We start from the raw sequence: 21,159 nt of genomic DNA on the forward strand, positions 1-21,159 counted from the left end.
ATCACTGGCACCAAAGGGGGTTTGTGGGAAGGGTGTGAAATGTCAAAATTACAGAAAAAGACGTACATTAGTGTCTAATCCATAGTTTTTGAGGTCTCTTGAGATAAATAGTGACACTGATGCCCTTCAAGTCCAAGTTCTGAGATCAATAGTGACGCTCCTGATGCCCTTCAAGTCCAAGTTCTGAGATCAATAGTGACGCTCCTGATGCCCTTCAAGTCCAAGTTCAGCCCCGATAGGGTTGGGAAGGGGAGACCTGTAAATATAACCATAATGACAGATACTAGTATTTAATCCATAGCTTTCAAAGATTCTGAAAAAATAGTGACACTCCGAATATCCTTTAAATCCAAGTTCAACCCCAATGGGGAGGGGGGTGGGAAGGGACTGATGTGAAAATAATTGGAAATGACCGATATTAGTGTTTAATCCCTAGTTTTCAAAGTCGCTAAGATAAACGCTGACGCTCCCGATGTTCTTCAAGTCAAAGTTCTGCCCTGATAGGAAGCGGGTGGGATTGGAAGTGAGTGACATAAAAATATACAAAACAACACCTATTATTGTCTAATCCATAGTTTTCAAGGACACCAAAAAGAATAGTGAAACTCCCTATGCCTTTAAGTCCAAGTTCAGGCCTGACAGGGAGGTTGAGTGAGAAAGGGTCCTGTGGGAAGGCATTGACGTAAAAATTACTGAAACAACAGATATTAGTATCTAGTCCATAGTTTTGAGGTCGCTGAGATGAATAGTGACCCTCCTGATGGAAGCCCTTTAGTCCAAGTTCAGACCCGTTTGGAAGGGGCGACGTAAAAATAACTGAAAACGACATTAGTGTCTAATCCATAGTTTTCAAGGTCGATGAGATAGTGAAAATCCTGATGCCATTTAAGTTCAAGTTCAGCCCCAATAGCAATGGAGGGTGAGAATATGTAAAACATAAAATGTAAAAAATTCTGGACATTGTAACTGAAGCAACCATCTTAACAGGAATGTGAGAGAGATAGTAAGATTATTGGTTGTCATTCAGAGATTTCCCGAGCAGTGCCAGGTTGGTCAACTAGTATAAGTATAAAGTTTATTGGCAGCACTTGACCAACATGTAACACTAGAGATGACAATAATATTTGACCGATTGTACTTGTGGAAGTTGTCTATGAGCGGGTCTTTTTTTTTTTAATTAAAAAAAAGAGCACCTCCTCTCTTCCATCAAAATACTCATATATTTAAGTGTGCTAGACTTGCATTGCATTCTGTCATGTCTGCATTTTGTCTTGTCTGTTGTCTGTCCTGATATTCTAGTTACATCAACCATGGACTGCTACAGATACGATAACCTCCAGATTACAGATATCGTGGAACACACACACACACACACACACACACACACTGTAATCTCGGTCAACTTGGCGAGTCTGGAAATATCTCTTGTAAACAAATTATGTCAAATCTGTAAGGAAATCATAATGAACAGTATATAAAATATAAAGGAATCTTGGGTCATCCTTTCTTTGCTAGATCAGGGCAAAAGGCATTGTAAGATTTGTATAGTTGTTCACAAGCTCGGTGTGGCAGCGTGTTAGTCTAAGGAATGCTCTCACTTGGGTCTTTGTCTTTAGCAATAATGCATCCTGGATCTCCATCAGCTTTGCTTCATCCAGGGCTATCCTGTTACTGCTGACCTAGGAATTCTACTTTGCTATATCTAATGTAACACTTGGAAAGTAGCATAGTCAGGTCAGGAGGAAAGTAATATTGTCAGTCCTGCTTACCTGATTCTCTTCCGTATGTCCATTAGTCCTTTAAAGTGTGTTCTTCCCATAAAGCTTTATGAGGTAAGATGCTGTCCACAAAATGGTCAGTTTTCTTTGATCTAGCCAGCATTTTCCTCATCACCCTGTTGAAAGTCACTGCCGAGTTCATTAATTTGAACAGTATCCTCTTGAACTGGTAACATCTACTCAAATCTGTGAAAACTGTCATCTTTGGTGCTATTCCATTGGACTTTGTCCATATTCCCTGATCAAGTCAACCTTGAAATGGAATGGAATATAGAGTTTAGGCCAAAGGCCAAGCACTGGGACCTTTAAGGTCATTCACCACTGGAAAGGAAAATGAGAGTAGGTAGATCTGAAAGGTGTAACCTTGGTGAAAAATTCGTTGTTAGGGAATTTCACCATCATAAACGGGATCTCCATTTGGTTTGTTTTCAGACATGGTCATAGCATTTAGATGATAAAACACCTGCCTGGTCCATTCCTTCCTCACCCTTTCTACAAGGAAATACTACGAATAAATTTACCTTTTGATGGTTCTTATTTATAGGATCTCCTCAACTTCTCCCTTGATCAGTTCCCTGGTAGCATATGATTAGTATATATATAGTAAAGGATACTTTTTCCCCTGATTGGCTGCTCCGTTGTCACTTGATTCATTGTTCTCCCAATGAAGGTTTTCTGAGATTGCTTAATATACCGTCAGATCCTTTCACCAACTGAAATACCGATTCATGTGCTGCCTGCTTAGGCAATTGCTAACGTTGGCATTTTGGTACAACTCTACTTCTCTCAGTGGTCAAAGTAACCATCCCTTATCTGGAGTGACAGTCCTCATTGGCTTCTCCTCAATGACAATTGTACTCTGGCATCTCTCTCAGTTGTCTCGGTATTAGCCTTTTCCAGTCCCATCCCTACATTCTATTATACAATAGGGAGTGTTTACATTAACTTGTGCATCTGGATGTATAGAGATACGTGTACTCATAGCAAAAGATACACAAACTCATTTGGTCTGTGATGAATGGTGATCACACTTAAAGTTAATTTGGTTCTAGTTACCACACTTCTTCATACAACTCCACTTGTACAGCTTGTATCTCAAGCACTGTTACTTTCTTCATGCCTAGATAACCTTCCTCTGCTCCTCAGTTCTGCCTGCTTCTAACCTAACAGATAATTCATCTCCATCTGACAGCTTCATCTTACCTTCTTGAAAATAGTTGTTCAACTGGGCTATGTCAGCAGCATCTCCTGGTTCTTACTATTGTTAAGCACCTTTTGGCTAGGTGTCATTGCATGTGACAGAACCTACCTTCCCTCTTGTGCTCTCCTGCTCAGCCACCTTACATATATAGTCCTGTAGTTTATGAAAAGTTTCTGCAACCCACCGATATCCTGGAAGTCAAACTGCTATAAACTGACATGCGGTCCCCTTTTTCTGATTTACTTTCATGGAATTTCTTTCTAAACCCCTCCTCATTCCTCTCATCTCTCGTCAAAAGTGTTTTTATTGTAATGGACATAAGCATAGCTATAACCTAGACATCCCTAGGCTAACCTTGGCTTTCGAGAAAGCAAACCTCTCATATCTTTTGGTGATTGTGTTCATGTCATCATGCTTTTCATCAAATCTGGGTAATTTGGGCTGTGCAGTATTTACAGGAGTGCCATCGCTACTTTAAATGTCTCTATGGAGTTCTAATACCAAGCTCTGCCTTGAGTTGGAACACCTAAGTTCATGTTCTTGCTGCCTTTCACCTATTATCTGTCTCTCGTCCTCTGCTCTGTCTTTCAGACTCTTCCTTCTGTATTTCTACCTATGCTTGTGTTGTATCTCTGTCTCTGTCGTTCTGCACAGGCTAGATCTTGTACCTTTGCAAAATCTTGTAATTTTGTGTCTTCTAAACCCATCACTTGTGCCACGTATTTTTAAGTAGTAGGTCCATGCCTACTTTTACCTTGGAAATTGACCTTTCCTGTAGTTTTATTGCTTTCGATGGAGAAGAAGTATATATAGTTCTCTTTTGTCAGTCATCTGTCTCTACCCAACAATGATGGAGGACTGGGAATTCGGAGTTTTGGGTGAGGGAGAACACAAGTAAACAAAGCCTCCAGCACTATAAAATTCTGGCATATACAATTTGCCAGATTTTAGATGAATAAAATACAGTATACAGGAATTTCCTCAAAAGTAAACATCTACATGAAATTAATGTATTAACAAAAACACCAGACATCATATGAAATGACAGATTTCACTATGGCAACAAAGAAACAATACTGGGGAGAAAAAAATATCCATACCATAGATTATTCTTGGTCATCCTTGAACACATTTATTACTGAAATGAGCTTTTAATTAGCAGTTGGTAGTTATGTCCCGTTTGTCATATAGATTCATGGTGTAGACAACAAAAGGCTAGTCACTGTGGTCAGGAAGGTCATTTGTGGGCTAATTGCATTAAGACTGAATCAACCTTTAGTACTTTGCAGTCTTTATTCAGTTAATGCTTTTACTTTCGTTCTTTCCTTGTATCCTCCTTCCATTATTGCTTGTACTTTCGTTCTCTGCTTGCGTACAGAAAGAAACACTTGACCCCTGCAATAGGTGTTTTCAAAATAGCCTTTAGAGGCTGCTGCACGTTGCAGAATACTCTGTGTTTTCAGTTAAAAAAGGGAGGGAAATGAGAAGGATATATATATATATATATATATTATATATATATATATATATATATATATATATTATGCATATACATACTACATACATATATATAAATATATATATATATATAAAAATATATATATATATATATATATATATATATATATATATATATATATATCAATTCAAGCTACAAATGTCCTTTAATATCTAAATTCACTTTACCTCCCAAATGATATATTTTCATATATGTACCGAAGGGGAATTTTTTAATTGATAATAATTTCGTCCCCCCATGGGATCGAACCACCGTCCAAGTGGACGGGGACGAAATCAGGACAGTCAGTGACGCTATCCAATCAGCCAACAGAGACGCTATAAGTTCATATTGATTCTGACCTTACAAATCACCCTCGATCTGGGTGCTTTCGTAATTAGAATCGATATGAAACCCCGTCTACCATGTTGGCCAATTCGAGCGTTTGACAGCACGTAGCCTTTGTTATGAATAATTATCACAATCAAACCGTGATCCATATATATATCATTTCAAGCTACAATGTCCTTTAATATCTAAATTTCACTTTACCTCCCAAAGTGATATATTTTCATATATGTACCGAAGGGGAATTTTTTTAATTGGATAATAATTTCGTCCCCCATGGGATCGAACCACCGTCCGGGGACGAAATCAGGACAGTCAGTGACGCTATCCAATCAGCCAAACAGAGACGCTATAAAGTTCATATCGATTCTGACCTTACAAATCACCCTCGATCTGGGTGCTTTTGTAATTAGAATCGATATGAAACCCCGTCTACCATGTTGGCCAATTCGAGCATTTGACAGCACGTAGCCTTTTGTTATGAATAATTATCACATCAAACCGTGATCCATTTATATATCAATTCAAGCTACAAATGTCCTTTAATATCTAAATTCACTTTACCTCCCAAATGATATATTTTCATATATGTACCGAAGGGGAATTTTTTAATTGATAATAATTTCGTCCCCCCATGGGATCGAACCACCGTCCAAGTGGACGGGGACGAAATCAGGACAGTCAGTGACGCTATCCAATCAGCCAACAGAGACGCTATAAGTTCATATTGATTCTGACCTTACAAATCACCCTCGATCTGGGTGCTTTCGTAATTAGAATCGATATGAAACCCCGTCTACCATGTTGGCCAATTCGAGCGTTTGACAGCACGTAGCCTTTTGTTATGAATAATTATCACATCAAACCGTGATCCATTTATATATCAATTCAAGCTACAAATGTCCTTTAATATCTAAATTCACTTTACCTCCCAAATGATATATTTTCATATATGTACCGAAGGGGAATTTTTTAATTGATAATAATTTCGTCCCCCCATGGGATCGAACCACCGTCCAAGTGGACGGGGACGAAATCAGGACAGTCAGTGACGCTATCCAATCAGCCAACAGAGACGCTATAAGTTCATATCGATTCTGACCTTACAAATCACCCTCGATCTGGGTGCTTTCGTAATTAGAATCGATATGAAACCCCGTCTACCATGTTGGCCAATTCGAGCGTTTGACAGCACGTAGCCTTTTTGTTATGAATAATTATCACATCAAACCGTGATCCATTTATATATCAATTCAAGCTACAAATGTCCTTTAATATCTAAATTCACTTTACCTCCCAAATGATATATTTTCATATATGTACCGAAGGGGAATTTTTTAATTGAAAATAATTTCGTCCCCCCATGGGATCGAACCACCGTCCAAGTGGACGGGGACGAAATCAGGACAGTCAGTGACGCTATCCAATCAGCCAACAGAGACGCTATAAGTTCATATCGATTCTGACCTTACAAATCACCCTCGATCTGGGTGCTTTCGTAATTAGAATCGATATGAAACCCCGTCTACCATGTTGGCCAATTCGAGCGTTTGACAGCACGTAGCCTTTTGTTATGAATAATTATCACATCAAACCGTGATCCATTTATATATCAATTCAAGCTACAAATGTCCTTTAATATCTAAATTCACTTTACCTCCCAAATGATATATTTTCATATATGTACCGAAGGGGAATTTTTTAATTGATAATAATTTCGTCCCCCCATGGGATCGAACCACCGTCCAAGTGGACGGGGACGAAATCAGGACAGTCAGTGACGCTATCCAATCAGCCAACAGAGACGCTATAAGTTCATATCGGCTGGTAATCGGCTGGTATCGGCCAGAAATTCACCGATAACGATACCACAAAACTAGCCGATACCACCGATAGCGATACTTGGGCACATCCCTATCTTAAATTTCAGTTTCAATTATTTATTTGCCTTCAATTTCTCTCGAGTGAAATTCTGAGGGGAACCTTTGGGGTTAATGAATGGGGAATAATACAAAGATTTCTAAATGAATTAACTTTGACTCTCTCTCTCTCTCTCTCTCTCTCTCTCTCTCTCTCTCTCTCTCTTTTGCGCTTTTCACGGCATTGATGCCTCACTGCTGGGGTGTCATCACAGGGCCAAATCATTGCAGAGGGGGTTTGTTTTACCAGCAGTGAGCGCCTTCCCTCTGCTCATTGGCACTGCTCACCAACCCAATAAGGTTTCTGGGTATATGGTCTCCGACTTTTTCCCCATTGACAGCTTTCTTCCATTAGAAGAGTCTTCATCAAGGGACAGAGCATACTCGTAGGAAGAGTTCCTTCCTTCTGCAGAGCCAGTCTTCTAGATTATTACCATAGAATAACCAGAAGAAAGACATCAGCAAGAATAGATCTAGATATCCGACTATTTGTCCGCTTTGACAGAGATCTTCCATTAGAAGTCTTCATCAAGGGTCAGAGCATACTCGAAGGAAGGAAGAATTCCTTCTTTCTGCAGAGCCGGTCTTCTAGATTATTCCCATAGAATAACCAGAAGGAAGACATCAGCAAGAATAGATCTAGATATCCGACTATTTGTCCTCTTTGACAGAGATCTTCCATTAGAAGTCTTCATCAAGGGTCAGAGCATACTCGAAGGAAGGAAGAATTCCTTCTTTCTGCACAGCCGGTCTTCTAGATTATTCCCATAGAATAACCAGAAGGAAGACATCTGCAAGAATAGATCTAGATATCCGACTATTTGTCCGCTTTGACAGAGATCTTCCATTAGAAGAGTCTTCATCAAGGGACAGAGCATACTCGAAGGAAAAGATTTCCTTCTTTCTGCAGAGCCGGTCTTCTAGATTATTCCCACAGAATAACCAGAAGGAAGACATCTGCAAGAATAGATCTAGATATCCGATTATTTGTCCGCTTTGACAGAGATCTTCCATTAGAAGTCTTCATCAAGGGTCAGAGCATACTCGAAGGAAGGAAGAATTCCTTCTTTCTGCACAGCCGGTCTTCTAGATTATTCCCATAGAATAACCAGAAGGAAGACATCTGCAAGAATAGATCTAGATATCCGACTATTTGTCCGCTTTGACAGAGATCTTCCATTAGAAGAGTCTTCATCAAGGGACAGAGCATACTCGAAGGAAAAGATTTCCTTCTTTCTGCAGAGCCGGTCTTCTAGATTATTCCCACAGAATAACCAGAAGGAAGACATCTGCAAGAACAGATCTAGATATCCGATTATCTGTCCGCTTTGACAGACATCTTCCATTAGAAGAGTCTTTATCAAGGGACAGAGCATACTCGAAGGAAGAGTTCCTTTCTGCAGAGCCGGTCTTCTAGATTATTCCAATAGAATCATCTTCTGGTATCCCTCTGGTATCCCTCTGGTATCCCTCTAGTGGCCTTTTGGTATCCCTCTAGTATCCCTCTGGTTTCCATCTGATGGCCTTCTGGGGTCCTTCTGGTGGCCTTCCAAACAGCTGTTAGCTCTCAAACTGAGAGCTGTTCCTCCTTCCTCTGAACAGCTGTTAACTCGTCCTGATAACTTATCCTCCAGCCTTTGGACAGCTGTTAGCTCTCATCCTGAGAGCTGGTCCTCATTCCTCCAAACAGCTGTTAGGTCCCATCCTGAGAGCTGGTCCTCCTTCCTCCAAACAGCTGTTGGCTCTCATAGTGAGAGCTGGTCCTCCTTCCTCCAAACAGCTGTTGGCTCATCCTGAGAGCTGGTCCTCCTTCCTCCGAACAACTGTTGGCGGCTTTCATCCTGAGAATTGTTCATATATGTATATGATATATACATATACATATATATATATATGTATATGTTATATATATATATATATATATATACATATATATATATATACATATATATATATATATGTATATATGATGGATATATATACATACATACATTTATATATATATTTACATATTTACATCTATATATTTATACACACACACACACACATATATATATATATATATATATATATATATATATATATATATATTAACTACCCATATACGTATATATATATATATATATATATATTATATATATATATATATACTATATATGTATGTATGTGTATATAGTATATATTGATTTAATATAATTATTATTATTATTATTATTGTAATATTGTCAATGAAGTTGTGCGTGTGTGTGTGTGAGAGAGAGAGAGAGAGAGAGAGAGAGAGAGAGAGAGAGAGAGAGAGAGAGAGAGAGAGAGAGAGGGAGAGAGACAGAGACAGACAGACAGAGCCAAACTACTTAGTCCCATTGAAGATTTTGACTAAAACTTCAGTTTCAAGTCTGTACCTTAACTGGTCGGTTTAATAGACTGATTCTATTTGCAATAAAACTGACAAAACTGAATTTATATCTTAGTGTGCGAGCAGTTAATATTGCAAAGAGTTAAAGGCAGAATTATAATGCAACAGAAATGAGGACAAATATATGAATTAAAACGTCACAATAGAACACTCAAGTTTCTACACATCAGGATTACCATTTTAGGTTAATTAAACTATATATATATATATATATATATATATATATATATATATATATATATATATATATATATATATATATATATATATATATATAATATATATATATATATATATATATATTATTTAACTTATGACAACAATATCTCATCCACTTATACTGTAACACACACACACACACACACACACACATATATATATATATATATATATATATATCTATATATATATATATATATATGTGTGTGTGTGTGTGTGTATACGTATATGATATATATACATATATTTATAAGTATATATATATATATATATATATATATATATATATATATATATGTATGTATATATATATATGAATATATATATATATATATATATATATATATATATAGTGTGCATGTATGTATGTATGCCTGTCACTGAGTCTATTATTATTATTATTATTATTATTTTTATTATTATTATTATATTACAAAGCTTTGGTAGAAATTATATTAAGCATTATAAATCTTGGGGCTAAGGTATAGCCAGAGAGAGAGAGAGAGAGAGAGGCATGACCGACCGAGATAAGCTCATTATAATAATACGTAAAATGATAATAAAATTACTCTCTGATTTCAACCAAATGTTATTTTTCTACTTTGAATTTATGATTCAGCCGACAGGTGATACTAGCTATCTCTCTCTATCTCTCTCTCTCTCTCTCTCTCTCTCTCTCTCTCTCTCAGGGAAGGAGTTGTTCCTCCAATCACCAAAAAAAAAAGTTTAATTCTTACAGATAGGCGTATGCAAATAATCCTCATAGGCCTAAACATGAGTCTAGTTACTTTTCACGAAGGCACAGAGGCTAAATCACTAGAGTTGGCCAAGACAAGATCTATCTGATTCTGACCCATCCTAGTAAAAGATTGATTGATTATATGAAATAAAATCGAGCTAAAAGCGTATATGATCTCATAGCCTAGGCCTAGAAGCTTGGCGTAGGGTTAAGTGTGTTGTGATCAGGCCTAGGTAATATCGGAAGACCTACTAGGTCTAGAGGTCATTTGTACTATTGGTCTACGAGACTAACTAAAATCTTACCCATATATCATGTTAAATGGACGGCTACTAACCAGTAGCACTACTACTTAATTTAAGGGTGTTTGATTTAATATGATAATGATTTTAGTTTTATTTATTTATTTATTTATTTGTGAGTTGAAAGTGAATTACTAGGCCTAATTTTGGGGTAGGAATGGCGTCTGCCCTCTCCCTTCCTTTCTCCTTTCTTTTAACTCATCCTTTTCATGAAGGGGGGTAGGGTAGGTGCCCGAACCCCATTCATATATGTATGTATAGACTGTACGATTGTCAGTTGCCTGAACCGCCCTTCCTGTGCTCGTAAAGTAACCATATTTGTACCCAGCAAATGCTTGCTCACAGCAGGTGTCTTTGCGCTCCCAAACTCATCTGTGTGCGTGCTTGCGCCCATGCCATAATGCCCTATGGGTACTACACCTGCTTGTGATGGTTTGGTTGATGTCTGGGCGCGTGTGCGTGCAATAAATATTACTGTAAATACGCTATCAATCAACCCCAAAGCCCGCCTAGAGCGATTGGGCTGAGAATCGCGCGGGAACTTGATAAACTTCTAAGTTTTTCGAATTTCCTTCATTAAATTACTATATTATTATAGGTCTGATTGTATTCAGCATCACTATAGAGTAGTGCGTCTATAGCAGCAGGAACTACGGTTTTCCAGTCCGTGAAAGAGGTGGGGGAGGTCTGAATGGTTGTTATAGCTGTCAGTATGGGCTAGATAGTACATTTTAAAATATTTAGCAACAGCTTGGTGTACTATGCTACTGTCTGTTCCATTTCAGAGTAGGAAATGTCCTACTCTACTAATGTTGTTACCATTTACAGAGCAAGTGAGGGAAAATCTGTGGAAATCCCCTACAGAGGGGATGTAAATTGCACCATTTTGGATATTCTTGGTGGACTGCGGTCAGCCTGTACATACACAGGAGCTGCCAAGCTGAAAGAACTTCCAAAGCGCACAACCTTCATTCGAGTAACTCAACAAACTAATGAAATCTTCGCTGGCCTTCCTGCTGAGAAGAGTTCATGATCACTTTGCAAGGTATTTATTATACAGTACGGTTTTTTAACTTTGAATATTTTTAGAGCACTACTATCCTATAATGAAAATGCATACATGGAATTTCATTCAGAATGTTATTTGACTTTATTACACTGTTAGTATTTACATTTACTCTTGATGTCTAGATATGAAAACACTTGGTTGTGTATAGTATTGCTGAGTACATGAAGGTTGGTTAAGAGATGATGTTATTTGTTGAAAGTAAACAAATTACGTCTGAACCCCACTGAGCATTTTACTACCAAAGAAGGGCAGTAGTATTCATGTGAGGTTACATGTTGTTAATAACTTGAGTTGCTAAGTAGCCACGTCTTGCATCTTGAGTCCCTGTGCCATTTTTTCCACATTTATTGACAGTCAAATGAAGTTTTTAATTTTCTGTTCTCTTTGAAAAATAACATTACACGTATCTACGTGAGAATCTTAAACTTTACCTAGTTCTTGCATAATCAGTGTTAGTAATTACCTTCATGCATAGTATATTATGTAACCCAATTTGGAAAGCTTAGGTTAATGGCATTTGGGCACATGTTGTTAGTATAGCCCATGGAATACAAAATTAGAATAAGATTTATGAGGTTTATGAGGGTGATGATATTTCGACATACATATTTCGCCTTGAGCAGGTTGTTTGAAGTGGACGTTAAAATATCAGACGTCGGAACTCTCACATTTTTGTTGTAATCTTTTATATTCTTCATAACTTTGAATTCTTGTAAAATTCGTCCTGGCATTGAGCATACGTTTGATATGAGGTTCACGGCTGCTGTGTAGATTAAATGATATTCATCCATCCAGGAAAGGAAAGGTAAAGTTTGTAGGATAGCAACAAGAGCTGTATGTGCTGCACTTCTTGTTCCAAGGTTCCCTGGGGCAGGTTGGCTTTTGTTGTCCCAAGAAAAAGTTGTATTCTTTATCTTTGGCAACATTATTTGGAAAAGAGTAAATGCTATAGCTTGTGCTGGTTTGCTCCACACACTCCTATCCTCCATGTTATGATCAGGGAAGCTGCTGAAAGTGACCACTATTCGCCATCCCAGGGACGATGGGGTCCAAGAATGTCTGGGAAAAAGTCTCAAGTTAGCCTTACAGATACTCTTTTTAATTTGGCATCGAGATGGAGAAACTAAGTAACGCTTCTGGTGCAGGTTCCCTACACCTCTTCATGTTGAGTTCAGGGCAGTTGCTTAGTTTGACTTTCATTCACCCTCCCAGGGAAGGAGAGGGAAAATTGGCAGTGGAAAGTTGGGTGGATGACATATTGGCTAATTTAAGTTGAGAGTCCATTTTTCTGTAGATTCTCCCCTCCTCACTCCCACCCCGCCTCACGGGCACCATTTCTGTTTATCTACCAGATGTACAGACGGCCAACGAAGAATTGTCGTAGTTTCTTAATTCATTGTTCGTTATGGAAATATTGCCATATGCAGATGCCAGATTATTTACTTAACAATAAATAACATTTCCTTTCAAAGGTGCTATACTTGAAATAAATTACATTAGAATAGAGTATTCTTATCCAACGTATTAAAGATAATTATTTTGCAAAGTAAGGAAAATATATACCGATGGGTCCACGATTTCTAATTTTATTCTCAACTCTAGCTTTGTGACACCATACCAAAGATTTTGAAGTTGACTTTGCTGCCGCTCGAGTCTTGACTCAACGTATCGTACTGCACTGGGGTGTTGTCATTTCGTCTCCTACAGCCGATAAATAATACATCAAGGCGTTAACATTATTTGAAAACGATGTTTAATTAAACTAATTTTGTCCTTTGATCAATAAAATAATTTGCATGACACATTTAGTGGGCCTAAATTGGACTTCTGATTTTCCCACATGATTAGCCTAGGTCTATACTCTCTCGGATACGTAATATTAATGAATATTTAAATCGACAATATTATTAAATATTAAATAGACAAATAGATATACATATTTTTTTAAAAAAAAATTAAAATTTTTAATTTTTAATATATATATAGAGATATATATATATAATATATCTGCTTTATTTGACTATTCCCGTTATTCTTGTTTTATTAGCCATGTTCGCCTTTCTTCTTATCCTTTTCATAATTGCTTAACATAATTAACTCAGACCTAGCTATTCAAGGTCAAAAAGCAATCATAAAAAAAATCAAACGAATATAATTCAGTCTTATTTTTTATCGAATTACTTGCATATCATCCTGTTTCATTTGGACACGTTGGAAAGCTGTGGGAGTCAAAACTGACGAATACATTAAGAAAGGCTTACTTTCCGTAAAGCTTTCTTCTAAATTTCTTAATTTCTTTTAAATAGAAATTAATTCAAATTAATTTCACATGTATACCTAGACCTACTACCATAAGCATATTATAAGTAGCTGAAAGGATAAGAAATATGAAAGGTGACGTTCTCGTTTAAGTCTATTTCATATGTTTTTTTTTTTTTTCAAGAAAAACCTACTGCTTTAATAAAGGGTTTGCTCTTTGACGGCTACAGGGTGTAACACGAGTGTATGCACATATTTTGTGGAATGAAAGATAAAGTTTCTTTGAACAGAGAATATTTTATAAACATGCATTTTAAGGCGTACGTTGTCGGTGCTGGCAATTTTAGAATAACCGTTATCATTAGTGATGCTTTCACGAGATGGAGTTCGTAGTGAGAAGTCTGATCTAGTCGCCTGAGATGTAGAAGAGAGCGGAGGTGGCGTATAGGAGGGATGGAAGGATTAGGCCGATGTTAATAAAGTATCTCCCAATCAAATGTATTCTTTAGGTTTTGAAGAAAAAAATGCATGCATCATTGAAACCGTTTCCCTCCCTATCCGTGGTATTCACTGGGCACCGATAAAAAACAAAACAAAAAGAGTAAGCCTAACTGAAACTCTCATCCATCAAAGATAAGTTTGCTTATTCATTAGACTTATTCATTAGACAACTATCAAAGATTTCAAGTGTAGATTTAAAAATCTCTTCCTCTCCATCTAAAGTATTCATCAGACACCAGTCATAACCGTAGAGCTAGTTATGATTCCTGGTTCAGCAATGTCGTGACGAGGCACTAGAATTCGAAGTTCACAAATGAATGTTACTCAGCAACATTTACACTACTGTATATTGTCTTGCTCTCTTGTGGGGCATCGAGGTGTTCCACCTCTAGGCCCATGTTCTAAATTTTGCCGTTCTTTAAACAATTTGATTCATCTATGTATGGTTCTCTCCGGTTTATTCGGCTTTCTTGATATCTCTCCAACAGGAACTTGCACCGAATGCAGTGCAATAATTCTCTCGCTCATCGAGGGATGTTTCTTAGACCGATAAATGACACATTGACATTAGATTCCCGTGCACATAACATCAAAATTAATAGAGTGAGGTCGCCTGGTTCACACTGTTAGGATATCGTATTTTTTTTCTTTTTGTTTTAAAATTTGATAGCATTTTGTGAGGTTCCAATGTTTTCTGTAAAATTTAACAAATGGAATAGTTCAACTACCTTGAATTTAATATTAAAATGATAATTTAAGGACTATGTTTATGCGATACTACTAGTGATAGGCGTCTCCTATCTATTTGGTAATGTATATCTATGGTTGTGATATGACGTTTTTTATCACTTCGTTTCGTTCACGTCAATTTTGCTATATGGAAAACAGTTTTACACAATAACATAACATAATGTTCTAAAAATATCAGAGACTGTTTTTAACGTCATTACATATGATTTCTTCCATTTTTGGAAAAAAATTCGATAAATAAGGCATGAATCGTGCGTCAGGCAGGTGAACGAAAAATTATGAAACTCTGCCAATAGTTTTTTGGCCGACAGTACAAGGTTGGATTGGAGAGATTTCATTGTTCTAGATCTACTTGGCAAAGACTGTAGACTTGGACTTGTTTCCATTGTTGCCGATTGCTAGTAGTCTGCAAAGGTGAATGATCCAATATGTGTATCATAGTTTCGCATGGTAGACATGAATAACATTAAGTTGTTCAGGTAAGGTTTCAGTTCCACGTGACACAATGGGCAACATGTTTGATGAGAAACGTGAAGAGGTCAATCACAAGGATCATGAGCTTAAAGAATGCTCCCTTCTATATACTGCTTTGGCTAATACAAAACATGTATCATAGTTTCACCCAAAAGACAGGAGCAGTACTCAGTTGTTCGGGTAAAATTTCAGTCAGACCTGACAAAATTGGTGACAGCGCCAATGAGTAAATCAGGATTCAAAGGCAGTAATGTTCTGGATCGACCAACTCTCATACTTTGTGTTTCAGAAGGGTTAAGCTTTATGCACTGGAGTCTAATCCACTCGTGAATACTGCCAGATCTCTATTCAAAGATTGTGCAACCACAATCATAAGGCACAGAGAAGGAACAAAAAGATCCACCAATTCCCAATGTTCTTACCTTGATAAGTTAAACTCCTAAATCATCTTAACTCTTTCTGCATTTCAATCAGTGTTGACATAATTGTGGCCTTGTCACAGAGTGATGCAGTTTCACTTTGTTCAGACCTAGTCTCATGGAATTTCTTCCTAAACCCCATTATTTCAATATCTTTAACAATGCTCTTTTAAAGCCATCTTACTTCAGGTCCTCCTCGGAGGGCATACTAGAGAAAATTGCAGACCCTTACCTATTATTACAGTAATGGACTTAGACTAACAGCCTTTACCTTTGGCTCTCAGCAAATCTCTCAAATCTTTAAAGAAAAGTGCTCGTGTCATGTTTTTCATCACCCTAGAACTTAGGCAACATAGGGTTTTATTTAGTGACTATAGAGACGCAGTGCTGCTTACATGTCCGTATGAGTTTCTGTTTAGGCCTAACTAAACCTTGAGTCATTTTACTTGAAGCTCATATTCCCCAGCTTTTCAACTTCCGAACTTGCTTCTCTTTTTCTCTGTAGTTCTGCACAGGATAACTCTTGCTGTTCATGCACAACACCTCTCATCTCCTGTCCTTCCAGTTTCATTTCATGGGACAATACAATGAGTTTAAGTAGCTCTGTTGCTATGCTGCCGTGTTGTTGACTCACTTTGTAGGTTGTTGTTGACTCACTTTGTAGGTTAACATAAAATAAAAACCTTACCGAATCACCGCCCACAAGTAATCTTGGCAAAGTCTTCAAATTTTGTCACAATATTTGTTACAAAAAAAAGTGGCGTAAGTGACTTTTTACTTTATATGGTGTGTTGAAACACTATAAAAGTGTCAGATTTATTCAAAACCTGATTATAATTTCACTCTAGACTGAGGGTTAACTCAGGGAAGTTGTCTGGTGGAGGTTCTTCTGTTTACACTCATCTTCCTATGAAGGCTCCTTGCTCTCAGCTGCTGCTAAGATAAAAACTAAATGATACTATCAGTTCTTTCCTTGTGAGATGACTGGGGTTGCGAGATAAGCTGCCACCTGTCTTGTTTGTCTTGGCCCTCTCATTTCTTGGTTAATACTGTATATTCAGTTGCCCTCACCTCTTACACAAATGTTAAGCTCTACAATATCACAAAGCAAAAGTTTCGTAATACTAACAACTCGGGCATTGGAGAAATCTAAAAACGGACTATGCAAAACCTCTTATGACATCGCTATTAACATAGTTTTAAACATAACTAAAAATTATAAAATCTTACTAATCATCTTTATCTTCAGCCTTTCCTATCTTATTATAAGGTTGCTCTTTGTTATTAGTCTTCTCCATCTTCTGCAATCATGCACCATTACCTCACTCACATTCTTCTCTTGCATGTCCCTATTAACTCTCTCCATCTCATTTTTGGTCTACCTCTCCTCCTTATTCTGAGCACTTCCATGTTCATGGTTCTTTTACATACAGAATCCTCCTCACCTCTCATAACGTGCCCAAACCATTGCAATTGTCTCTGTTGCAGCTTCTTTGATATTTCTGTAACTTTCACTCTCCCTCTTAATAAAGTAATTCCTCATCCTGTCTCTCATTGTTACTCCACACATCCAACGTAACATTCACATTTCTGCCACTTCCATCCTTCTCTCTTGTGCTTGCTTCATGGGCCATATTTCACAACTATACATCAATGCAGGTCTGACAATGCTCTTACTCTTACTGATGTCTTATTAAATAAATAATGATTCAAAGTGAAATTAGGCATGAAATTGATGTACATTATGACTGGGTTCTTAGATTTAAGAGAAAAAATATTTCATTATCTCTTGAAACCAACAAATAACGGTTCTAGGGGAAACTCGTCAACACAAAAAGAAAACGATAATCTCATGAATTATGTTTTGACAGTTGCCTAAAAACTTGTCAGTATCAGCACCAAATGGCACAGATAGCAGTTGTGGATCGATTAAAGCGTATCAACTTGTCAAATATAAGATCCAGAGTCCTGATTACGAATCGGAGGGATAACTCCAGACAAACCAGATTTATGGAAACTTCACAATCATAGGCAGCAATCTATTGTTCAACGGAAATGCCCTTCTCTTAGCACCATCATCTGAAACACTTCTTAGCTTCTGTTTGCCAAGACATAGGATGACATTTAATGAGAGAGCAGGGGCTTTCCTTGGTGGCAGGATACTCGTCTGTGGAAAAACCTATTGTACTGCTTTTCCTTTCTAAAATTCCTTTATCTCTCTTAACTATCATGCATTAGCAATGTGCCCAAGCCAGGCAAGCTGTTCATCCTTTTTCCAACGATTAGTAAATATATATTTATTTTTTTCTTCCGACAGATATTCACCTTTTAAAACACTGAAAATCCTCTACAGACTCTTGTCATCATTTACGCATCATAGGTAATTATATTCTGTCTACGTACTTACTTACCTAGCATTCTTTATCTAGTGCCAAATTCACCAAATTAGCAAAGTTGACAGGTTGTAGTCTACTGGAATAATCATTTAGTGCACTTGATTCCTAATGCCCGATTGAAGTTTCAGTACATTATAATAATTGAAATTAAATCACAAATTCTTAGAGTGCATATTGCTAGAGACCATGAAAAGGAGAAGCTTTCTTGCTGTTTAGCTCCCTCCACGGGAACTGCTGATCTATGGTACATCAAGGTGTTGCAGGTAATCCAGTACTAATACCTAATGATTTTATTATAGTAAAGAATTTTTTTTAACTACTATTGGAAATGAGTGATTGACAAAAAAATGCAAGTTCTGAAAGCATAACTGTAATAACTTATAGTATTAATGTACTTGCAATTTTTCTTTTTCTTAACTGCAATTGTCAGTGACCATATTATCTCTTGTGCTATGTGCTTACATACACACACTTGCCAATTTTTGCACAATCAAATTATGTAATCAACAATAAAATGTATATAAATCATTTGTTTTTTCATTCTACCTGTGTGTGACTGCATGTTTACAGCCTATCTTTGATTTAGTAAACTTATTGTTGAAAATCTAGAAGAAATTTTGATTTTCAAACATTACCCAGCAAAGAGAGAATTTTTTCCTGAAAGAAAATTGACTTTTCCATATAAACCCATCACTCAAACAGCCCACGTTCATGCTTTTCAAATGTCTCATGACACCACAAACCTTTGCCTAAATTTTTTTTCATTATTTCCCTTAAAAGTGTCAATTGCTTAGAGTGCTTTTTTGTTATCATCATGGTACTATATATCAACTGTTTTAATTAGCTACTAGTTTTACATAAGTAACTAACCAAATAATTACAAAGCTCAGTCAACACCCATATTCACCTTCTCGAGATTCGCCGACTCTCCTATTCGCAGATTTTTCTGTGGAACCTATCTAAAAATTATTTGCAGGGTTTTCCGTCAATAAATATTCACTAGTTAGTGTATTTTTGTTATTTTCATGACTAAATACATTATGATGCAAAAATGTACCAATTTTCAGGTATTATTATTGATTAATACTGTATTAAGTTTAATAAAATTGAAAAAATAATCATTCTCTCTCACGTTGTTTCAAGCTATGGTCGAGAGGCTGAACTCTGTTTTTCAGGAGAGGTATTCTGCTTTCTCTGGCAAGAAGAGTCGTAGAAGGAGTGATGATTCTTCTCCTCCTCCTAGCAAGAGATGTCATAAGAGGGAGTAAGCTCTCTCCTCCATCTCTTCTCCCTCCTTGCCCTCGAGTCAAATGTTGGAGAATTATGAACTTTGTGGCGTCGTCTTCTGCAAGTGAAAGGAGTGCTTCACTGACTTCTCTAAACGGCCATGTCTCTCCCTTACACGTGCATGTGCGTGAACCATGGAAGTGTTAGCCCTCCATCTCAACGATCTCTGTCTCCTGTACCTGTTCCAGTCCGTCGTAAAGATGACAAGGCTCTGATTAAGGGGTCGAAGGTGCCTCCTATGACAGTGTCTCCTGCACCTTCCAAAGATTCTTCTCTGCAGACATGTGGATGACGGTTGAGAATGTAAGGCGACTCTGGTTCATGGACGTGTTTCTCGTTCAGCCTCCAAAGACTGGGACCTTAGGAATCAGTCTCCTTTATATTTAGCCTGTCCCTAAAGCGGTTAAATGCAAAGAGGAAATATACCTGGAGTTGCAATCTCTATACCAGTACTACGTAGCTCAGTGGTCTTCCACCAGGGCGGCGCTGCAAAGCCTTGCGGCCATTTTTAAAGGTCTGGTAACACGCAAACTGAACAGGGGATTAGTGCAAATAAGTGTTTTTTTGTTAATATCAATGAGTAAGTTTTTAGCGAATTTTTAGGGTTTAGTGAGTAAGCGTTTATGAATGTTTATGAGTAAGTGCTTAGTGAATTTATAGTTTAGGGTTTAGTGAATGTTTAGTGTAAGTATTTGGTGAATGTTTACAGTGTTTTTGGGGTTTAGTGAATGTTTTGTAAATGTTATTGCATTTTTGTAAATGTTATTGCATATGTATTCAGTGAATGTTTAGTGAGTCTTAACAGTTTTAGTGTATGTTTTGTGAATGTTAGTGAATGTTTAGTGTGTAAGTATTCTGTAAATGTTTAATGAGTGTTATTGAATGTTTAGTGCATAAGCATTCAGTGAGTGTTTAGAGTTTACTGAGTGTTTTGGGTACGAGTGTTTAAGGTTTAGTGCATGTTAAGTGTTTAGTGAATGTTTGTGTATTTAGTAAATGTTTCATGTGTAAGTATTCCGTGAATGTTTAAGTTCATGTAATGTTTTATGAATGTTTGTGTAGTGAATACTTGGTGAATGTCTTGTGAATGATAGTGTCTAGTGAATGTTTAGTGTTACTAAGTGTTTAGTGAATGTTTAGTGTGCAAGTGTTTATTGAGTGTTTGAGTGGACGGTCATTCACTTTTTGGTGTTTAATGAGTGTTTAGGGGTTTAATGAGCATTAAGCATTTAATGAGTCTAGTGAGTCCTTAGTGAATGTTTAGCGAGTGTTTAGTGTATATTGAGTACTTAATGAGTGTTAAGTGTATAGTGAGAGCTTAGCGATTGTTTAGTATTTAATTAATGTTTAGGATTGAGGGAGTGTTTAGTGAATGTTTACGGAGAGTTTGAGATATAGCAAGTATTTAGTGAGTTTAGTGTTTTATGAGTGTTTAGTGAGTTTAGTGTTTTACAGGCATTTATTGTATAGTGTTATAGTGTGAGTGTATGTTAAGTATGAGTGTTTAGTGAGTGTGTGTGTAAAGTAAGTGTGTGTTTAGTGAGAGTGAGTGTTTATTGAGTGGAAGTGTATTGTGAATACTAG

General features: G+C 37.1%; 1 protein-coding gene across 1 annotated transcript in view; it reads left to right on the top strand.

Annotated features, from left to right (window-relative positions):
- The window catches only part of LOC135206627 (GMP reductase 2-like), a 58,124-nt gene extending 39,308 nt beyond the window's left edge, over nucleotides 1–18,816 (top strand). The window contains exons 7-8 of the mRNA XM_064237967.1: nucleotides 11,249–11,465; nucleotides 18,210–18,816. Coding sequence (XP_064094037.1) covers nucleotides 11,249–11,453 — 205 coding nt within the window. The 3' untranslated portion in view covers nucleotides 11,454–11,465; nucleotides 18,210–18,816. The remainder of the gene's footprint in view (nucleotides 1–11,248; nucleotides 11,466–18,209) is intronic.
- Nucleotides 18,817–21,159: the final 2,343 nt, after the last annotated feature.

The sequence above is a fragment of the Macrobrachium nipponense genome, chromosome 31 (genome assembly GCF_015104395.2).
Source record: "Macrobrachium nipponense isolate FS-2020 chromosome 31, ASM1510439v2, whole genome shotgun sequence".
Lineage (NCBI taxonomy): Eukaryota > Metazoa > Arthropoda > Malacostraca > Decapoda > Palaemonidae > Macrobrachium > Macrobrachium nipponense.